This window comes from Typopeltis vanoorti, chromosome 8 (genome assembly GCF_054136105.1).
Source record: "Typopeltis vanoorti isolate ZY-2024b chromosome 8, IOZ_Tvanoo_1.0, whole genome shotgun sequence".
Lineage (NCBI taxonomy): Eukaryota > Metazoa > Arthropoda > Arachnida > Uropygi > Thelyphonidae > Typopeltis > Typopeltis vanoorti.
The window spans coordinates 109677626-109702375 of record NC_143556.1 but is presented as its reverse complement, the minus strand read 5'-3'; the positions used below and the strand labels follow the sequence as shown (position 1 = coordinate 109702375).

The 24750-nt window shown below is 32.8% G+C and overlaps 1 protein-coding gene across 1 annotated transcript in view; it reads right to left on the bottom strand.

Moving 5' to 3' along the window:
- The window catches only part of LOC150104278 (neuropeptide FF receptor 2-like), a 54422-nt gene extending 31440 nt beyond the window's left edge, over positions 1–22982 (bottom strand). The window contains exon 1 of the mRNA XM_090396945.1: positions 22908–22982. Within this exon, the coding sequence (XP_090253071.1) occupies positions 22908–22935 (28 nt within the window). The 5' untranslated portion in view covers positions 22936–22982. The remainder of the gene's footprint in view (positions 1–22907) is intronic.
- Between the last annotated feature and the right edge of the window lie 1768 nt (positions 22983–24750).

Genomic DNA, 24750 nt, shown 5'->3' with positions numbered 1-24750 from the left:
TATAAAGAAAAATGTTTTTTTTTTTTATTGATTTCTCTATTGAAGATTACCTTAAATTATATTATGCTTTTAGTGGAGGGGAGTTTGAAAATAAATGGGATCTTATTTTGAGAGCGGTCTATTTAAAGTGGTGTATTGCTGTGTATTGCTATACAGTAATTTCTGTATTTCATCAGAAACAATTGATTAATTTTTATTTTTATAATTAGAAAAACAGCAACTTTTGTTTAGTGTATCTCTTTTAAAATATTATCAGTTTTATTAATCGATTATCAATGATATATTTAAAAAAATCAATTCGATAATAATCGAAATTACAAATTAATGTTTAGGGAAAAGTTGAAAAGCAAAATTAACAATTGTTTACAGAAAGGTCATTCATTTAAAAATGGATATATTTGGAAAGCAGTTAAGCAAATTTATAAGCAAAAATGTCTAAAAATAAAACCTGAAAACATTTAAAAAAGATCTTTATGAAAAGAAAATATAACAGTAAGGAGAAAACTTGTAAGTAGATATAGAATCAGGGAGCTCTGATTCTCTCATCTGCTTACAAGAAAAAGTAATATGGAAAAGATGTATAAGATAGAAAGAGAAATTAATAGAATTCTTTTGATTCCTCTTTTAAACTCCCTTTGAAAGGAAACATTCCTTTGTTCCGGCGATGGGGGTAATTAACCGAAATGTTCGTCTTCCTTATGAACTAAAGCAGTTGCTCATTTCTTCTTTCATCATTTACATTCTTTTCTTAACATTCATTGTTTCTCATACTTTATAATTCATATCATTTCTATATATTTCTTATCTTCCCCACATTTTATCTTCCCCACTACAGTTTTTCTCATTCTATATCTCCTTAAAGTCTTTCCAATCGGAGGTTGTGCCTTCCGTCCACCATTTATTTTTTTCGATGTTTCATTCATAAATTCATTATATTAATGGGTGATTCTTCTTCCTTCCTTCCATTTTTACTTACGTGTTGACCCACACCGTACCATATTGGCGATCGAAACCAAATCCAACAGAATGGGATGGTTAATCCGCAGTCTCCTATGTATGTATAATTAAGTGTGCACTTCTGGTCGATTTGCCTGTTTTACCCGATAAAAAATCTGAGTTTCATGGAGAAATATCCTTCTACCTCCGTATGATACCAGCTAACCCATCTTCAGATGATAAGCCATTGTAAAAGTATAAGATTATGCTAAGAAAGATAGCATAATACAATATTATTCTCTGATGGAATGGTGAATCTACGCCAAAAAATGAGCAGATGCATCCGTTACCACACCATCTGAATTCTTTACTATTAAAATCAGAAAATGGAATCTAAGTTCAGTGTACTAATACCAGATTCGACCATTCGTAGAAAATATAGCTCTCTGAGTGGCCAGCTTGATTTGCTGTTGCCTTCTGTTTCACCTCTTAATCCAGATAATGATCGTGCATCGTGTTGACCGATATCTTTACCTTGGAAACATTTCTCATGAATCACTCTCTGCGCCCTTCACCCCTAGAAGCACTTATCACTCATTCATCAGTAATGGCATCTCACTCAAACTCTTGGTTCCTTCTTGCAGTAATGAGAGATGTCATATCGCAGCTGACGCACACGGTGGTTATACGTAAACCACCTGCGGAAAATGAAGTTCATTTAAGAAAAAATTTCCAGCTGCACAGGTACTGAAGAACGTAAAGTATTTTTATAGAATCGGGATGTGATCTGACATGAATGTTTTCGGGTCATATTCCTAACACTAATTAATGTAGCTAAAAAACATTTTCTTCAAAGACGAAATAGGGTTTCCATTTAGGATAATATTGTATTTTATTTTATTTTATTTATTTTATTTTTGGTATCAATGCACAGTAATAATACCATAATTAATTAATGTAGAAAACACAGTTCCGGAAAGTTAATCTTATCCTATCTTAATGTTATACTTTTGTCATCCAATAGTCTCTGATTATTATTAGATAGCCGCTTGGTTAGCAGAGTGGTTAGCGTACTCACAGTCCAAGCAACAGGCTGAGGATCGATGGCACTTGCAATGAATTTTATTCGTAGCGTGTAAGGCCATGGTCACGTTTATTGAAAAGCTGATGTGGCTTGGAAATAAAAAACACTCCATGTCTGGCCTTTATAGCAAAGATTAAACTATATACAATAAATTTTACAAATATAAATAAAGCTCGTAAAAATCCTTACTTCATGCATAGCACTAATGTACCATAGATTTACAATCTTTCGTGGATGGGACTCTCACATAAAAATAATTGTGGTTTTGTCAACAGTTTATTAATAATTTTACTAATAACTTAGTACATGTTAAAGCCTAAAAGAAAATCTAATTATTATCTGATATTTCTTTTTTTTTTTGAAAATATTCAATCTATATAAACGCATTTAATTCGTTTAAAGTGATGTTTTCAGTAGAACTTATGACCTAATTTCTTCTTTCTTTTCACAGAAATCAATCCGGGTTTTTTCATCTTATATACTAGGCAAATGGACCAGAAAATACATATTTTGTTGACATGTATTTGCATAGTGTATTTGGCAGTCTTCCATTGCCCTTTAGATTTAAATGTTTTATCCATTTTGTTTCTATTGGTCTGTATAATAATCAACTGGTTCTATATTCAGAGACTGTAAAATTTCTTCATTTACTTTATTCCCAAGTGGTGTATATCCAATTTTTCGTTAAAAAATTGGTGTTGAATTCGTTTTTCATCTTTCTTTTTCATGGTCCGTGTTTTGTTTCTAGATGATAAAGTAGCTTTAGACATACAATTATATACTTTGGTTCTGATATATTTTTGTATTAGGGATTGCTTAAATATATCATTTATTATGCCATTTACTTTAACAAAATTTGATCTTTTAATTTCTATATCTTTTCATCTTCACATGATAAATAATTTCATTGGTATCTGAAAGTATTAACTTGTTCATTATTTTATTATCTCTCACTGTTTTATTTCTTACCAAGCGCAAAATTCCAAGAACAATATTTCTTTTTCATTGCAAATATGCCAATACATATCAATGCATTTCATTTGTTTAAAGAGGTATTCTCATATTATATTGTTCTGAAATTCTGTTTCATGATTTTACTGATCTTTGTAAATCATCTTCTGATGTAGGTAATACAATTTGATAATCTGCAAGTAATATATATATATATATATATATATATATATATATATATATATATTAAAAACTAGAGGTGATCCTTAGTGTTCTCCTCCTCTCCTGATACTGATATCTTTTCGTTCTGATATTTGCTCTTATTTGCCTACTGGTTTATTCCTGTATATTTTCTTCCATATACTGTAATATATATATTGCACCCGACATTTAGTAGAATATATTCCCTATAGTTATTGCAGTCATCTTTATTTCCTTTATCTTTTGTAAATTGGTTATCACAAAGCACTTTTATCCATGAGGACTTTTTTTTCAGAAATCCAAACCTCATTAAAGAATTTCAAATCATGTGTTAAAATTTTTACCTGCATTTTTTTGTACAGTTCTATATTTATAGTATTTTCTCTTGGTGTTTTCCTATTTTTCATTTTATTCATTGTATTTTTTACTTCTGACTTTGTAACATTTTCTGTTTGGTCATTTTTTGCTACATTAAGTTTTATTACTTTATTATCATCAGTCCGGAAATTTTGAAAATAGGTTTTCAATTTTTTAAGTCTGTTTTAAGTCCATTTTTTAAAGTTTATATTTTTAAGCGATTTGTATTTCTTTGTTCATGTATTTTATTATTTTATAAATTTTTAGCCGTGACTGTTATATTTCCTTTTATGCTTTTAAAAAATAATGAAACAAAATTGTTCCATTAATTTTTTTTTCGCTTTTTTCCTTCTTGCTTCTATTTTTATAATAGAACTATTTCTTTTATACTCCATTTCGGTTATACTGTCTTGTGGTTGAGCTATTTCTGGCAACTTTTTTTATATTTTATATTTATCTTTTCCAGTTACTTAACTCCTCTTTTTCTTTCCATTTACTCTTTTGAAAATCGGAATCAAATCCTGACTATTCCGATTTTCTCATTCTGTTTTATGTCATTTGATTCTAGTGATTTCTGTTTTTTAATCAGTGCATTTTTGACATTACTGGGTAGTATGGGAAATTTCTTAAGACGAAATTTTGTAATTTTGTTGTTATGCATATTCCATTTTTTTTAGCCATTTTGGTTTGAATCATATTTTGGCCATTACTATATAATGATCAGAGTTTATTTCAAAATCTCGACATGATCTGGAATTAACTCAGCTAGTTGAAAATTGCAATAGTACAATCAATAACGGATTTATATCTTCTGGCTGACTATATATATTTATGTTCAAATACTTAGTTCATTAAATAACAACATCTATGTTTGTATCCTTCTGATTACCAACATCTTCGTCTAATCTACCCGTGTTTGTTTTGTATTTTCTGTTTCCTCCTCATCTGGCATTAAAATCCTCCTTTTATCAGTAAATAGTTTGTTTTATTTGTTTTTATCTATGATATTCTGTAATTCTTTCTTCTTCTTCTTCTTCTTTCCCCTTTTCTAGTGTAATCACCGATTATCGTTATGTGGCCTCTTACCGTTTTGAGTCTACTTTCTGGAATCTATCATTGCAGTAGTTATACAATATTCTTTCATCGTTTTTACATATCAAAATTATAATACGTGTCTTTTTTATTCCGCTATAGATTTGTAAATAATTATTTGTTTCTTTGATACATTTTTTTGCTTTTCTTTGCTGTTACTACACATATCTTTATCCTGGCTTGTTTTAGTTGTTCATCAGATTCCTCTTTTATATTCCATCTTTCGATTTTCATTATATGCTTTTTTCTTTCAATTTCGTTTACCTTTTCCTGACTCATGGTCTTTTCCCTAATAATCCCTCAAGCTTTGGTTTGACTGAGACTTTCTCAGGACAGGTCACTAATTTTAACACCTGACAGGTGTTAAAGTTTGCTATATCACCGCGGGAGAGAGGCATTTCTAACAGAATTTGCTCTGTTACGGGTGTTATGGTTATATTTTCCGCAGTGGGTTGCCAGTGCCTCTTTTGTACTTTTAGAACAGGGAGGACCACATTAAGGCTAGCATAACTTCTAGTTAACATATTCAGTAAGTAACAACCTTAACAGATCTCTTTTTTTAATCAATAAACTAAATAATTAAGTGGTAGATAAAATTTATTTTAAAATTTTAAAAATGAACACATTTTTTAAAAATTATACTAACATTTATTTTAAGAATAAAAATTGTACATACATTAGAAATTTTCTTCAGGATCAGTTGTGCTGACTTTACAACTTCACTTTTCAACTAACATTGTTAAAGTTTTGCGAAATATTTGACTCGTAGACTGATGGTCATCTTGACGACCTTTCGTAATCCTGTATTTGTCATTCTATTCAACTGTCAAACTGAGCTTAAAACAAGCAAGATACTTACTTCGAAGAGACTCTCTTTAATATCTTCTGTATGTTTCATGTACGCTGAAATTCGTTTGTTGAACTACATCTCATATATATGCGATTTTAAACAGCAGTGTTTTTAATAGAGCTTAGCTCCTGTGTTAAAGATATATACGTATTTCAGTCGATGAGATTATAATTCCTCTGTTCTGGGAAAAAGTTTCCAGAACAGAGAGATAACCTTTTTCCTAATAATAAAATTAGAAAAAAGGTGCACAAACATCTTTTCTCGAAATGTTAGTTGTGTTAGACATGTAAAGCAAATCTTTCATGGTTATAAAATTAAGTCATCTTATTATTTCATTTTCTTCCATAGATGTTTAATGGCACGGTCGAAAAACAACGAACTTCGATTGGTTATAATGGCTGGATTAATTCCTTCAAGGACGGAGGAGTTGTATCTAGTTTTTTTTTCAATAGAGTTTAGGTTATAGATATTCCCAGTAGCGAATTTTTCTCCAAAAGCGTGAGGATTATTTCTTTCAAAATGGACAAATGAGATGGCTTATACAATTCAGATGCATAATATACTGGCGTATCATGATTTAGTTGAGGTGACAATAACTATAAAATCCCATTCCACTAATTTCATAATAATCTCCCCAACTGTGGAAAAGCAAAACCGTAAAAAAATAAATATAATTTCTGAAATGAGATAGTGATAGGATCTTGGTATGAGACATTATGCCCTTGGCATGAAGAGCATAATTCGTTTGTTGAACTACATTGGATTTAATCAATAAATCTGAAATGAACAATTTATGTACATTAAAAATGAAACAACTTCTTTATAAGTAAAATCTTAATGATAATTTACTTTCAAAAAAGTACAGCATGATGTCTATCTTTCATCACCAGAGACATATTCATTCTCTTTGTTCAGATGAAGTTAGTAGTCCAAGAATAGTAGTTTATGCTTTTGTAGTAGCATTAATGGATAACTCTTAGTTATGAGAATAATTTGAAATAATGGAATATATTTTTATTTATTTAATTATTTTAATTTAAATTGGCTGGGTGCTTATTCAAATTGCGCAGAAGCAACTTTGAAGACGGTGCATTATGTTCGGAAATTGCATGTGTTCATTGGCCACTTTACATATTGTGTAGTTTGAAAAACCAGTCACCCCGAGAAGGAAAAAAGCCTACTATTTTCATATAAGACTGCATAATTCGCCTTTAATTTGAAAATCTCTAACGTGTATGCACATATCGAATTTCTATTCCATTATACTGAATAAACTAATTGAGAATGTAATACCTTTGGAAAAATTTATGACTCCTTCTTGGGGTAAAACTGTACAAACTGTGCAAAATATAAGAAAAACAGGTCTTAAAGGTTTGATTTCGTAAAACAAATAAATGAAACGATTACCCCTTCAGGCGATGATTAAAAAAACGACAAAAATAACACTCTTCACCTAGCAATAAGCTCAGAATAAATTTTATTGGCAGCGAAATATGACAAGCGATTAGTCATTTGGCAGCAAAATCATACACTATATCACATTTTATGAAAAATAAAACTCCGTCTTGTGTAAGATGAGAGAGAGCCTTCAAATTAGATGCAATTAGTATCAACTGCTTGAAGCATACAAAGAAATGTTTGGCAGCATATCATTAATGATGTACATCTTGAGTGGCATGTAGAATCTTTTTTTCCCTCCATTTATCAAGACACAGTCGACTGATAGGCACAATGAATGCCTTATACACGACATATTATCTTAAAATAAAGAAAAAAAAACGATCCTTATCCGAGGATGACGAGGTTGTAATATGCTTAAGGCTCTCTTATATTAATTCGAGAAGCCTTTCATAACTAGTAAGGAGTAAATCGTTGAATAGACACGTCTGAAACATCAACGTAATTTAATATCATTGCTTTGATTTTAGAAAAAATTGAAACAAATTGCAATACGCAAATTTCTAAACACTATATGTGACAAAACATATTAACAGTTCGTTTTGCAATAATTTCCGAAAACACACATAAAGCTTGAAAGAGAAATGAAATTAGTAAACATTAGTTGTACATAATGCAATTATTACGAAAATTATTGCAGTAGGTAAAACTTTTTTGTATTTCTATTTATATGTGTTATAGTCACTATAACACATAAAAAACTAACATGCGCTATGTGCCTCTATACAAGGTCATCTCGATAAACAGTCTACCTATCCTCCTTATTGTCTCTACCTACCCTCCTGATTTCGAATGATTTCTACGAAAAGACTCTGGGTTCAAATCCCACTGTGAGGTGAATGTTTGCTAATATTTTTAGGAGGTATATGAGTTAAATCGTCCCGTAAGAGACCATTATCCTTCTTACTACTGGTCTCAAGGTTTGCAATCTTTTCGTGAATGGGATGTACTTAAAAAATACGGATTTTTTTTTCTTCAGACATTCGTATTTTTAATTATGCTTTATTGATATCAGGAAAGGAACAACAAATTTACGGAAAAGAAATACAAAGCACAACAAAAAGAAACTACTAAAACTAATGACAACATATAATCGCAGACAGAGAGAGAGAGAGAGAGAGAGAGAGATTGATCGATGAGATCAGATTATGATTGTGATTCATATTTCATGTAGTGCAGTATTTCGACAACCTTTTCGATTCTTTCTGCCTGCTTTTTTCAAACAGATCTTTCTTAACGACTTGCGTATTACGTTTGAAAAATGTCAGAGAATTGTTTACTGTTAATTTTCCATTTAATTTTAATAAATTAGAATTCTAATAATATTACTCTTTAGACAATTCATAGACTTTCTAAGGAATGTAATTCTAAAAACTGATAAAATGTGATGCAACCATTTGTGAACCATAACACATGTACGCTGTAATAATTTTTACTCCTCAGATTTAAATTATTCAATAATATACTGCATGAAAGATTATTTTTCTATGCATATAGAATTAACGTCAATTTTGAAGTGAGAAATGTAATAATTTCACATTTTAAAAAATTTTTTTAAATTATTTTTTTAATTGTTGTTCAAGATATAGAATCTCAAGCACATTTTATGTCTTGTGACCACCACATCAGAAATCAACAAAATATCGAAACAGAATATGATCACTGAATACAGGTGGGGGCATCTGTAGGCTTGTTGGTCATTTACATTACACCAAAGCAAGTACGAGTATAAGAAGAATGTATTATGTCTGATAAAATATGTAGTTATCTGGACGTATGTATGTTATGCTGGATGATAAATTCTTGTTTCCAGGAAGAAAAAGCTCTCCTTCCATTGAGATGGAAAAAACTGCCTTCAGTTGAAGCTGTGGTTGAAGGTGCAACATGCAACGTTATTCTAATGTTCCATGTGAGCGAATATTATTTTATTCTGAGAAATGCTTTAGACGAAGAAAATAACTGAAGAATTTTCCTTTTTTTTGCGTTAAATGTGTTACTCAGGAGGTACATTACCACATTACCAGTATACTAAAGCTGAGAAATCAATGAATAAAAATTGCACAATAATTCAGGAGCCGTTTCCAAACTGTAGCAGCACGCCACTACTTTAAAGTTTCACTGAGGGAGAAAACGTTACTAAGGAAGCAGTGTGTTTAAGCCATTCTATGGTTTATCCTTCCTTCTATCCATCCTTTGAAATGAGAGTCTCCATAGTTTAGTCAATATCAATGATGACTTTTAGTTTGAAAGACCTAGATTCGAAATCAGTATAGATCGTTAAGAGCATTTAAATACAATTTCTGAATGAAAATGGGTTAACCAATCTCATATGGATGTGTAGTTTTTCTTCCAAGAAACTTAGCATTTTCATCCCACAAAAACTGACAGAAGCATTTTCATCCCACAAAAACTGACAGAAACATTTTCATCCCACAAAAACTGACACACGCAATTAGTAAACATAATACACTGGAACCAGCCAAGAAGAAAGTCCCTTTGTAAGGGTTTTCTTCTTGAGCGAGGTTTTTTTAAGTTCCAAACAAGAAGACACCGTTTGTAGCAGTTGGCAGTCAGATTACTCTCCGCTCGCGCACTACATGTTATGATGGACCACGTTTTAAGGTTTCTCTTATAATAGGAGCGACTCAGTACTGTATCTATCGCCTACTCTCTTTCTTTATACAGAAATGGCATTATTTTACTAATGCCATTTCTGTATGAAAGTTCAAATATTATCTACTTGCTTGGAAAGAATCCAATGGGCAAGGTGCATCTATGAGGAATATGATGCTCCCAAGTCAGTGGAACTGTTTCCGGGTGAGATGGCTGCGAGAAGAAAACTGACGGAATTTGAAAGAGGCGTTGTGATAGAATGCCGTTGCAGGTCTATCAATTCGACAACCTGTTGGAAAATTGAGCAATCCCAGGTCAACAGTCAGTGATACCATAGCAGGAAGTCAACTGAAAAGTTTTTCGAAATGGACAACCCACCACACTCACCGAATATGATATTAGGGTGTACACGCAAAGAGCGTGTATAGTGGGACGTGAAAGGTTGGAAAGCTGTGTTACGAAGCAGCGAATCATGCTACCTTTTCTTAGAAGATGGACAAATGTGGCATATGCCAACTAAGCGTCTCTTACCAGAGTGTGCAACAACATCTCTGAAATTCGGAGGGGACTGAGTGACGTATAGTTCTGTTTTTCCTGGTTTGGTTTCTGTTTGACCTATGTTTGTGGTGCTACGACCATTGTATTCTGAGAGGTATCTAAAATTCTGGACAATACAATGCTCCCTACTTTGGAGTTTCTACGGATCTGACCATTATCTCTTTCAGCAAGACAATGCACCAATCATGTCATAAGGCTACTGCTATACCTGCGTGGTTTGTGAACTTGTATGTCACTACAATTGACTGGCCTCCAAAGATCCCTGATCTCAACCCTATTGAACATCTTTGAGATGAATGGTAGCTTAGGTTGACATCGAGGACGTCCGCCACACAACCGTTGAGAACCTCATTAGATGCCTAGGAAGAACAATCCAAAATTCCCATTGATAGCTATCGGATTGCTGCAGTCATCGCAGCGAAAGGAGGTCGGTTTGTTCCTTGGACTGTGATGATCGTTGCCATTTTTTCAAGCAGTGTATATTATCCATGGCTTTACTGATTATAGTATTCCATTTTTTGTATACCTTTGATAAACTTGAATTATACAAAGACCAAAAATGTAAAAGATCTTCTATGACTAGTATGTTAAACATTGATTCCATATTTTTCTTTGGCGAAATGAAGTGTCTTTTTTCTGTCCAAAAATTCCCAGTTCACTTCGGCTGTCTTTCGTAATCTAGCTCTCAGGACGAGACGACATGACTTCTGTGGCTGATATTTATCTTCCCGATACAAACATCTACATCTGTAGCTTCCTCAGATTTCTAGCAGTTCCTTTGATTGAAGGTTACTACTTCCCTATCTAACCTTGTACAAATCCGAAATCATTCTCGCCTTAAACCATTAGTTCACATTTTGGCTGATGCATCAAATACGTCTATATTATTGATAGCTATCCAAAAGTGGGCATTTTGGCTAAACGATGTTCGTCCTCTCATAGATGGCCTATTTCTACTTTATGCGGACTGAGTTATTCAGTCTGAAGTTAAGCGAAAGTTAGTTATAGTAAACTAGCGACAGTTTTGGATTAATGGTTAGATAGGCCAGCAATGACTTGCTAGCACATACATAATATTACATTACTTCAGGCCTCTGTTAAGCAAAGTTGTAGTATCACACTTCCAGATAAATTTTATCCGCATAGTAGTTATATTTCTGTATTCTTCCCTTTCTCTATATTTCCTTCTGATTTATGTATTTGATTATTCCTTTCTGAAAAAATATTCTCTACGTAAACTACTAAACTACGTAAACTCTCCAAGTTCTTAAATATTCTCCCTTTGCAAACTTTAATCTGAAAGTGAGCCAACAGGTTTCATATTGAGGAGGAAGTTTTTTTCTTCCATGAAATCTGAGTTGATAATCTCGAAAATTCGGCAAAAACTGTTGAGATAGAGAGACAGAGAGAGAGATTCAGTTAATAGTGATAATACATTAACTTCATAGTTAGTGTTGCAATCATCATAATTTTAGGCAGTTCAGTCCTCTTTATAGTAGGCTAAAAAGTAATCACTTCCATTAAAACATGTGATTGGCTTTGTTAAACAATAGTGTGTTATCCAATCTAATTATCTAATAAAATAACAATTTCTGTTACTGTTCGCTGATGATTGCAATCCTCAGCTCATTGCACATAATATATATATATATATATATATATATATATATATATATATAATATTCATCAAAGCTTGATTTGCTTCCTCAGTCTTAAGTAAAAGGCTGGTTATATTCCACTAATTCGAGCCCTACCCAAGGGCCTATGAGTTGTGGAAATACTTTCTGAAAATGAAAGCTGTACCGAACAAAGCGACCTTTTGCAGCTGCCCAATTTTTAATCCATCTAACTCGAATGCTTATAGATGTTTTTTTAATGTTTTAGGAATGGCGCCTAAAGCACCTATTATTATGGGAACAACTCTTTCGTTTTCTTTTGCCAGATTCGTTCAACTTCGATTTGCAAATCGCTATACTTTGTAATTTTTTCATTTTCTTTGTCATCAATCCGACTATCTCTTGGTACTGATATTTCGATAAACTTAACACTCTTGTTTTCACTTTTTTCAATCACTGTGATATCGGGTATATTACATTCCAAGATTTTGTCAGTCTGGATTTTGAAATCCCAGAGTATTTTAGCTTTTTCATTCTCAATAACTTTCTGGTAGACTTTATGCTTCCAATAGTCTTTAGATACTTCAAACCCATACTTTTTACATAAATGCCAGTGGTTATCATGCCTTTTGCGGTACTCAATTTTTGCGATTTTGCTGCATCCACTTATAATGTGGTCTACTGTTTCTTCCATTTCTTTGCACAATCTACATTTACTGTTTTCTTGAATTTGTATTTTTGCCTTCATAACGTTGGTTTTAATGGCCTGTTCTTGTGCTGTACAAATTACTGATTCTGTTTCTTTCTTTAGTGCTCCATTTCTCAACAATTGCCAGGTCAAGTTTCTGTAAGCGCTGTTTTCTATGCTGTGAAGGTATTTTCCATGCAATGCCTTATTTTTCCATCTTTCAGTTCTCACTTTTACTTGGGTGGTTTAGTATTCCAATTTTGTCTCCATGGGTTTAAATAAACCCTGTTTCATTGCCTCAATTTCAGAAACGAATTTCAGATTTCAGAAACGAATGTTCCAACTTTGGCTTGAACGACAACCAAATTCTGAAATTTCATTCGAAAGGCTGATGCAGCAACGCAGCTTCATCATCAAACGCAATGTATTTAGTGAACTTGAGCTGGAAGCACTGAAACCTCAAGCTGTAAAAGGAGACCGTACTGACCCTGAAGTGACCAATTATACGAATGGAGAACAGAACCAGATTCCAACGTGCATAATGCTGAAAATTTTGAAAGTATACAAATAGCTGAAAGGAAGCTATCAGATAGCTTGAAAGGAACAGGAACTCGCAAGAAAAATTATCGAGCGAATGAACAGCAACCAGGAACGAGTTAGCCTTCCAGTATTGAGACAAGTACTTCAACAAAAACTGAAGGAACTCCTACCAGAGGCCAATAAAGCTGCAAGGGATATTCCTGCTGGAACTATTGGGCAAACGAATCAACTTATGTATTCAGCCTTCGTCGTAACATCTGAATTAGGATATAAGATTGGTGAACCCAAAAGCAGTAAGGCTCAGGGACCAAAATGGAAGCATTGACTGGAGAATAAAATTCTTAAACTCAGAGTAGACGTGAGCAATTTAAAAAACCTTAGGGAAAAGAAGCTGAAAAACACAAAAATTCGAAATAACCTCATAAAGAGATATAATACTGGAACACAACCTATTGATGAAGTATTAGAGAAAGTGAAACAAAAAATAGTTGCAGCTAAATAGTGCACGCATTGAACAGTACAAGCAAAATTCAATGTTTCGCACAAATCAGCACCAGTTTTACAAGAAAATTGATTGCTGCAGGAATGAAAACCTTAAAGAAACTTTAAATATAAATACCAGAGACAAAGAAAAAACACTAGAGTTTTGGAAAAACCTATGGGGAAACCCTAAGAGGCACAACAACAAGGCAAAGTGGAATGAACAAATTACGAACGAATCTCAAAAACGAAAAATGGACCAACTGAAAATAACAACTGAAATGGTTAAAGCAAGCTAAAAAAATAAAAAATTGGTCAACACCCTGGAAGGATGAATTACATGGCTACTGGTTGAAATATCTAACAGGTTTACACGAAAGACTTGCTAACCAATTTTATGATGTTTTAGAAGGAAAAAGCAAAGAAGAGTGGCTCACAGCAGTGAAACGTTTTTGATCATAAAGGATAAAGAAAAAGGTCCAGACCCAGGAAACGTCCGACCAATAACCTGCCTGCCAACAACTTTTAAGCTACTCACAGGCATACTAGCTGATAAAATATACTGCTATCTTAAAGAAATTTCTCGTTTCCCAATTGAACAAAAAAGTAACAGCAAAAGTTCAAGAGGCACGAAAGACCAATTGCTGATTGATAAAATGATTCTTAAAAATTGCAAACGTAGAAAAACCAACCTTCATATGGCTTGGATAGATTATAAAAAAGCATTTGATTCGGTGCCTCATAGTTGGATTTTAAAATGTACAGAACTATTCGGTATTAGCGAAAACGTACAAAACCATTTGCAATTCAGCAAGAAAAACTGGAAAACAACGTTGGTTCTAAATAGAGAAGAAATTGGAGAGGTAAACATAAAAAGGGGCATCTTTTAAGGAGACTCGTTATCTCCTCTATTGTTTATATTGTCATTGATCCCCTTAACTAGAATTTTAAATAAAACTGCTCTTGTTATCAAACTGCGCAAAAGAGTGCAAAGATGTCTCACCTTTTACACATGGACGATCTGAAGTTGTATGCAAAATCATAGAATGAACTCGGATCATTAACAGTATTTAGTAAACACTGTTAAGTAAACAGTGTTTACTTAACACTGTGCACATATTCAGTCAAGATATATCAATGGATTTTGGCTTAGACTAATGTGCAATTGCTGGAATAACAGGAGGAAAATTTGAAGATCTGAACGAAATCGAGCTGCTCAATGGTGAAATAATCAAGGCAATAAAGTTCGAATATAGCTACAAATATTTTGGAATTTTATAAGCATGAGAAATTTTGTACAATAAGATCAAAGATAGAACTATAGCAGAATAATTAAGATGACTAAGAAAACTCCTTAAGTCAATTCTTAATGTTGGAAATTTGATAAAAGCAATTAATACTTGGGCCATACCTGTTCTGAGATATTCAGCAGGCATTGATGAATGGAGCCAGCTACAGAAAGAAGATTTAGACCGAAAAATTCGAAAATTAATGACAATGTACCATGCCCTCAATCCTCGCAGTGACATTGATAGGCCGTAATTCTCACGCAAAAAAGGACGCAGAGAATTATTACAAGTAAAGCAAGTTATTGAAGAAGAAAAACGAAATCTGAATGATTATCTGCAGAAACCAACGGAAAAATTTCTAATTGAGGCAATGAAACAGTGTTTATTTAAACCCATGGAGACAAAATCGGAATACTAAACCAACCAAGTAAAAGTGAGAACTGAAAGATGGAAAAATAAGGCATTGCATGGAAAATACCTTCACAGCATAGAAAACAGCGCTTACAGAAACTTGACCTGGCAATTGTTGAGAAATGGAGCACTAAAGAAAGAAACAGAATCAGTAATTTGTACAGCACAAGAACAGGCCATTAAAACCAACGTTATGAAGGCAAAAATACAAATTCAAGAAAACAGTAAATGTAGATTGTGCAAAGAAATGGAAGAAACAGTAGACCACATTATAAGTGGATGCAGCAAAATCGCAAAAATTGAGTACCGCAAAAGGCATGATAACGTAGCTAAGATAACCCACTGGCATTTATGTAAAAAGTATGGGTTTGAAGTATCTAAAGACTATTGGAAGCATAAAGTCCACCAGAAAGTTATTGAGAATGAAAAAGCTAAAATACTCTGGGATTTTCAAAATCCAGACTGACAAAATCTTGGAATGTAATATACCCGATATCACAGTGGTTGAAAAAAGTGAAAACAAGAGTGTTAAGTTTATCGAAATATCAGTACCAAGAGATAGTCGGATTGATGACAAAGAAAATGAAAAAATTACAAAGTATAGCGATTTGCAAATCGAAGTTGAACGAATCTGGCAAAAGAAAACGAAAGAGTTGTTCCCATAATAATAGGTGCTTTAGGCGCCATTCCTAAAACATTAAAAAACATCTATAAGCACTCGAGTTAGATGGATTAAAAATTGGGCAGCTGCAAAAGGCCGCTTTGTTCGGTACAGCTTTCATTTTCAGAAAGTATTTCCACAACTCATAGGCCCTTGGGTAGGGCTCGAATTAGTGGAATATAACCAGCCTTTTACTTAAGACTGAGGAAGCAAATCAAGCTTTGATGAATATTATATATATATAAAGTTAAAGTTGATCAGTCATATTTCTTTTCAACGTTTTCCATCTGGTATTTCACAGATTTAAAGGGAAAAAAATAAATCTGCGTATTAAAAATCTATTTATACTAACTAAGCAAGGCATAAATAATTAATCATTGAAAATAGTATATCACAAATCCTCAGTTCATTATTTTTGTTTTCGTTATAACTACAGCTCGCATCTGGTTTAATCTTAATTAAAGAGCATCAGTAACATAATTTAAGTTCTCCCAGATATGAACCACCCACTTGCGCACCTATGCAATTGCAAAATGCGTGTTCAATAATATCTTTAATATTATGTGGATAGAAAGGAAATGTGCGTTGGTAGCGAGCGCTGTTCAGAGCGTATTATGTGCTTAATGAAGACTCTGTTTTAGATCGACTGCATTTCCTTCTGTAATGAACGCCAGGTGCTTTTGTAATTGCTGCTGAAGCCTAATATCCTTCCCAAGTAATTATTCTCCATTACTTTCTCTGCATCCCATATTAGTATTGCCAAAATGCATTCCCCAGGTTTCCATTTCCTCAGCGAGCGTAACTCGATGACTGAAAAACAATTCCAAGAATTGATACACGCATGTGCTTTCTCTATTGAGTGTCGTGTAAATCAATTTCTTATCAACGTTTTCCATCAAGTCTAGAAATGAATTCTTCTAGATATTATTAAATGCAGTTTCTGCAATCTAAATCATTTTTGCTAGAACCACACTAGCACACTACGGGGGTGCATATATCTCTGAAAGTGAAATTGAAGAAACGAAAAAAACAGCGTAAGTAAACATATGTGAAATATATATTTAGCAATCTTCAAAGTTTTCCAGCTTTATTAGTCTTTCTGTTTGCATAAATAAATATATCAGAAAGATACGTATATACATATATGTCTGGAAAATATACACTTCTAGGAGGTGTACTAAAAGACAAACGGCTTATGAATGTGGAGAAACAGAAATGAAACACAAAGTTTTAGAAACCGTATACGATAGCTACTCAATATCTATTGCTATATCCAAACTTACTACAGCATTTCACAGAGTATGGCATTATTTTCTATATCTAGTATACCACTGTAATGATTATAAGCATACGTTTCAATAATTATTTGTTTATTCTAAATGAAAAAATTTTAAATTTTGTCTTTGTCATCATTCTCTTATGGTATTAGATCTTGTGGCTTGTTCCGGTCTTGCACGATTTCTTTACTGATTTTCTCTACATTTTTTTTACTTATTGTATTTTTATTTTATTTTATTTTTCTGTTAGTGTGTTAGGTGATATTATATTCTTAATTATTGCCAAATTCTCAATTTCTTTTCTTATTTAGTTTAGTTCACCTTGCTCTATTCAAAACTTGAATTTTTTCATGATGCCATTCTTCTGGCCTTTTTTTTTTAATTTTTAAATTATCCATGTTTTGATTCCATATATTATTATTATTATTATTATTATTATTATTATTATTATTATTATTATTATTATTATTATTATTATTATTATACAGATAACTCAAGGGAGTCCTTAGACTCATCGTCGGAGATGCACTTAAAATATTAACAATTATCGATACCTGTACAATATCTGTCATATTTTGCCTTGAAATTATTCACTGACAAAGCGCACACACTGATCTGACACTATATTCCACACATTCACCGCTGTCCAAGCAAATAATCTAGTCATTCCTCTCTTACTGACCATGCTATTACTCAATTTCCATGGTTGCCTTCTAGTTTTCCTCACATTATTCATATACTGAATATTTCGTTCACATCAATCTTATAACCCCCCGCCTAAGTAACTCCTCGATCAGTTTCTGTAACCCACAAATCTTGAATCCTTCCTCATATGGAGCATCACCCGGTCTTGCCTCCACCATCTTAGTTACTCTCCTCTGAATCCAATCCACTCATCCACATCTGCAAGAAATCCAAGTGACCAGATCTGTGGGCAATAATCCACGTTAGACCTTATCAAAACCCTATAATGTAGAATAATATTCTTTTATAACTATATATCAGGGTGTTCTTCAATAACCGGGTAATCCTATGAGATGTTTCAGCCGCTTTTGCAATATGCCCTCTGAATTTCAACTAACTATCCACCAACACCCCGAAAATCACGCCATAAACGGATCTTTTGATTGAAAAATCTATAAAATTTCACTTTGCTGAATTAAATTGGCATCCATTTTTCTTTGCTCATACAGCCGGGCTATTTAAACCATCCTGTAAGATACCAATATCATCCTTATTGACTATTGTTCTACCTAATTTTGCATCATCTGCAAACAACTGAATGTTTCCTTTAAAATCATATCCTATATCATTAATGAACAAATTCAATAGTGGTGGCCCAAGTACAGAGCCCTGTGACACTCCACTAGTCACAGCCTTATACAGGACTGTTCTCCTGTATAACTTCTATTCGGTATCTCTCCATCAACTAATCTCTTATCCACATCGCCAGTTTCAGAATTATCAACTGGTGATATGGGAGGTTCTTCATATGATACCAGGGAACCTGATTTAATAACTAGTTCTGAATTCTGAGGAGTATAACTAGGCGTGGATGGATCAGATGGCATAGAACAAGGAACTAATGCCTAACTAACTCCACAAGGCGTCAAGGCCTTGTGGAGATATATTCAATTTCTCTTCAATCTGAATGGAAAAGAGATTGAAGATTGAAGGTGATACTGAGCATCTGAACAACCCAACAGTAGGATGACTATATGCTAAAGGAGTAAACATATGACAGTGGGCGGGGGGGATTATCGGCACATTTCCTGTTGTCACAGATATAGACTGGTCCTGATAACTTTTTGTTTATGCACTCCACTAGGAGGCAAAGCTTGAAAGTTGAAGTTTGTTGAATTACTTTCTCTTTTATAATATCTGAATCACCCTGTTCTTCAAGACGTCTTCTAAGCTTTTCATCCTCAGAGACTTAGCTGTTTTCAGGAGTGTAGGAAGCTAGGCCTGTGAAATCTTGAAATCTACACCTCTGCACTGTCACATGAAGTCCACAATTGTTTCAGATCAGAGTATTTCATGTCACTGTGGATAACGGTAGAATATCTACAAGAATATTACATAAGTAAGCTCTGAAAGAAAGGACTACATACAGATAGCACTATTTTGGGAGCCTTTAAACTCAATACTTCATATGTTAATGTCGCATCCACTAGAACTTCATTTGAAAGTAACCGATAAAAGGCGCTAATATGTTGGTCTGGTAATTGTTCAATATTAATGATTCCATCTATCTTAAGACGCTTCTAATCACACACACACGCTATTAATATAAATCAACTTTTCAACAAATTAATAATAGAAACATGAGAACTGAAAAATATACAGCATTGACTAATACGCCACATCACAAAATTCATATATAATATAATATAATATATGTAGATGTGTGTTTTATATCCAGAGTGTGTTTGACTTATTCCTGCATAATCACCATAATCTGAATTTTTTTATTATTATTCCTTTTATTGTAATAGGTAATGTAATGAGCTCTTCTAGTTATTTGGAACCGTTCCTGATTTCTAAATGCGATTAGGAAATTTTCATACACGTGATTAGGTCTAATTCATACATATATATTACCAAACCTCCAAACCTGAATAGTGTAATAACTATAATACGAGAGTGTTTTGTGTGATCAGGTGATCAGAGAGAAGAAAGGAACCCGCTAATGTATTCTTATTCTTGCAGAGTTTATTTATTATGGAAAGGAGTACGGGGGAAGATTATTCCCAACAGAGGTATGTGGAATGAAGGAAGAGGATAAGTGTTTTGCTGAGTTTGGAGAAGGACAGTATATGGATGCTGACCAGTAGCTGTCTGTGTCCGTGCATGATTAGAGGGACGTAGAGGGATGATTACGGCTTGTTCAGCGGAAATACCTACAGATACTTATGGACAACTGAAAGGAGGAAAATTGAGTGAGGCGAAGTCATCCATTAAGTAGCTTTGTTTTGGATACGATTACGAATTCTAAGAGAGTTTTTTGTGCATCATTTCAAATGTGGGAACAATATTCTAAGCTTAAATAGATTGGATTTATGAAGCATTAGGAGTTGAATAAAAGAGAAGTGATGTTTAGAATGACAAAGAATAGCAAGTTTTTTGGGTGATGAAGTTGGATTTAACTTTAAAATTTTGAAGTTTTAAATTTAACTGAATTTAAAGTTAATGCTTAGTAGTACTAACAACAACAAAAAAAGAAAACCTTTGTTGAAATACAGAGTTAAACACCGAGTGTGTTACCATTCTCAAGTGAGCGAAGATAATTAAGTGAATTTTAATTATGCAATACTTGCATAATTACAAACAACATGCACCTGAGTACGTGCTGTATTGTACTTTGTAAATGAGACGAGAGACAATACGAGCTTCAAGAAGTAATTTTCTTGTCAACAGTAGTGATTCTTTAAATTAGTCATTCATCTGCTTTCGACATGAGAAGATATTAAGATCTTTTGAGTTGCAAATTTAAATTGAAAAAATGAAAAGAAAATAGTAAAATAGAAAGATTTTGAACGAACTTTAAGCACCAAGAATGAAAGTAAACTTTAATGCAGTAAAGAATAGTATAGTTTAATCATACTTTGTCATGTTAACCGTTTATAAAATAACAACAGAAAAATCCTAGTACACAGACAAAACACAGAAACTGATAATACGTATTTGATTTTTTTCTTTATTTTTCTCAATTTTGAAATTAATTCCTTAAAATTCTAAGACACGGACAAGTACTGTGTTTAGTACTTGTTCCGTATGTTTGTTCTTTTATTCTTGATATGTATTATTCTCCTTTACTCTGTAAACTTTTGATGAATTTCGCATCGCAACATGCTTCCAGTTTAGAGAGAAAAGGTACCAAAAGTTAAAAAGTGTTCTATTTTTATAAGAAGAGTTTGGTACAGACTTTCAATCGAAAACGAGATTGCTGCCACTGAAGAAAGCCTAAAACGACGAGGATTAAATTTCTTTTATTTTAGTTATTTTGACTATCAGGTTACTTGTACACTGAAATTCAATACCAGACACTTTGGAGGTTATGTTGCTTTTGTAAAGTTAATCCAAAGTGATGCAAGCAGAGGCATGTAAAAAATGGAACAAAAGCCTTGCTGGAAGAAATAAAAATTTTAATTCAGAAAAAATGGCAGATTCCTTTGAAAAATTAATTTAAAATGTTTAAGAACTTATTTAAGAAACGTATATAAAACCTTGAATAGTAATTTTTTTTCAGTAGGGATAGAGTAACTGTAACGCCAGTAAAATTATCACGAACAACTCTTGCTGTAGAAAATGCGGAACTTCAGAAATTACATGAATCATCTAAAATTACAAAATAAATCAGAAGAAAAAAATTCACATAACATAAAGATAATAAGAACTGAAAAGGAAAACACTCTTCATCTCAAAATACTTGATTCCGTAGTATACATCTCTCCTACGTGATCAGAAGCCAAATAGTTTCCATTAGCTAACACGATCAAAATAAATAACCACACTGCATTTGTGTCATCTCGGCCAGATATTCTTGGAAATAGTATTAAGTGCAGTTCCGAAAGAACTTGGACTTCCGAATCAGAACTTGTATTAGGTTTCTTTCGTGTTAATATTCAAATTGAAAACTCCCATTTGACAGGCTTACTATAATGACTTTAGTTGATTTGTAATAATTTTAACCAATCTCAATGCAATCTCTTCCCTTTCAAAAACCAATAATAGTTTGATTGGAATGTTAGCCATAATTTTCCACGCTATAACAAATGTCACCTGGAGTATGGATAATTGAACACATCATTACTCATTCATAGACTGTGTCAACAAATTCTCTCCAAGAAACCTGCACCTGTCCAATTCATTATTTATGGTTGTTGATTATTGCATAACAACAAACAGTACTAAGCTGAATGTCCACCAACGAACAATCAAGAAGTCACCAGTTACAATCACAACAGAATTACGTTCTAAACAAATTAAAAATCAATCAGAGATTTCAGATTAGACATCTTAGGATTGAAAACTCTAATTGTACGTTATTTAGAAAGCTGAAGTTGGTTATTATATTAACGTCCCTGATTCCATTAGATTCTCACGTTATGTATTTGTGAAAAAAACTGTTAATTCTGTCAGTAAGAACTGAGTTCATCTTGATTATTTTTTTCTGAGTTATTTTATGGAGACTTTAGTGAATTTACTGGAAATTTATAGATTTTTTTATCATTTGCTGGAGCGAAAAATTAATGATCAATGCTTAGATATTTTCCTCTGCTAATCAGCTTGGTTGAGTTATTGTGACATGTTTGTTCGTCAATGTTTTTAGACGATAGATAAATTTCATTGTCCGATGAATCGCCACAATATTTATTTAGAAGTCTGAACAGCTTGTCATTGTCCATTGAACTCGTTGTCTTGTTATCCTTTGAACGAGTTCCATGTTTGATTTCCATAGTAGGGTTTCAGATTACTTAACTTTTTGCGTCTCATAGTGCTTATATACAATGGATTTGTAACTATTAGTAGGTAAAATGCTCAAATATGGTTTATTATAAACCATATTCCTTATTTACCTTCTACTCATATTTTCAAAATCAAGGGTTGCGTTTGATGTTTATCTGCGTTTTTTTTATCTTTACCAACATTCTTTTGTAGTTTTTTCTCCCCTAATAAACAGAATAAAATGAAGAAATGAGAATGATTTTTTTTTCGCTGTGATTTATTTCACATGTAAACATTTAGCAAATAGTTATGGGAGATGTTCTGTGAAATTTCCACAAAGAAAAACGTGTTTAGTTAAATACGTATTGGGTAAATGAATTTAGTTAAATACACTTACCTTGCAGAAATCCATCAAACTGGCACATGAACCATCCAAGCTTGAAGTTTTGATAAAAATCATAAATTAGTAAATTCCACGATGAAAATATAACCGTCATGAAATCTGCAATGGCCATGTTTAAAATGAAAAGGTTCGTACAAGTTCTCATTCCTTTTAGGCGAAACTGAACGTACATGATGGTACCGTTTCCTAATATTCCTAAAATAACTACTGGTAGCCACACAATAATTTTAACTGCCATTTCCCAATTTGGAACACCAATCCAGATCTTTTGATAATCACTATAATTATAATTCTTGAATTCTTCATCAGTCCATTTATCGAAGTCAATATCCCCTGATAAATTTTTACTGTTAGTGGAAAAATGCAGGAAAACAACATCCATTGCTGGTGACAGAAAAATTAGTCGACACTTCTTAAAGTTGAACAAGAGACCTTATTACCAAACATTCGAAAGCTGGAATTTTCATTCATTATTCTTTACACTGTTTACGATACAATTCATTATTTCCACGCTATTACTGCTTTACGTCATTTATCCCGTCTATAAAAATAGCACTATATATAATATTTTCAACTTCCACATAAATATCAGCGTTGGCTAACACTGAAAAAAAAAAGGGGAGGATTCCGAAATACTAGTTTGCTAGCGCGACTTTTGTACATACTTTGATAAAATCCATGCAATTTTATCTAACGGCATTGGCGCGAGTGTGTGTGTGAATTATCTCATTTAGTTATCTTTTGTTCAATGCAATCGGTTACGATAAATGTTCAGACAAAATATGACTATAATCTCACTGACATATGGAAGTACAGATACTGTAAATGATTATCGGAATGAAGACAGGCAAAAACTATCTGCTCTAATTTCTGTTGAATAGGGACTCTGTTTAACTACTCTTTATGTTTTGAAATATAAACTTTCGTTTTAAGAAAATTAATTCAATTTAAGAAAATTAGTTTTCGATATACATCTGTGCTCTACGTAGGATGTTGAATCATCTCGTTAACTCGAATTCTACTAAACTTTTATACGAAAACTTTAATATTATTGCTAATTTGTTTCTAAATAAAGGGCACTCTACGTTCTTCTGTTAACGTTAAGCAACATTCATATCTCCAATATGCAGATTCTTTTCGAATAATCTTAAGATGTAGTCATGATAAGCAATCCATTATTCGAAATTTTCTCAGAGTTCTAGTTTCGAATTCCGCAGTGATATAGATCTTCTGATCTATTGTGTAAAAGTGTAAAAGTGGTCACAGTCTGTTTTATCACGTGAATGTTCAGTTTAAGCTATATATCTTTTCTAATTGGTATATCTGCTCTAATTTCTGATATGACATGATAAACTGCCTAAAATATGCTTTGTTGCATATATATCATTTAACATTACTAAACTAATTACTTATATTAATAACTATTGATTGCTAACAGTAGATTGGAATACTGTAGACAGTATTTGCATTTAATCGTCTGTGATAATGGAAAAGGTCATGGCACAAGTGACTTGGAATGGTTATGCGTAACACTGTTTTAGATGCCTACCATGTAGCAGGAAAAGTTGATTGATGTGAGAGATGAAGGATCGGCAAATCCAATAAGCGTACTACAATAGACTTAATAATTGCGCATTACCAACAAGTAGATGCAAGGGAATGTATCTGAATAAGCTAGGCGTTGAACGCTCTGCTTAATGCAATATAACACAGATGACCATTTAGAGTAACACGCTTATCTAACAGAGGAAGCGCTAGGGAATGTGATCTCTTATCGTATATAATTGAATTTCTCCGTTTTGAATATTGTATAGCAAATCAGTACTACCAAAGCACA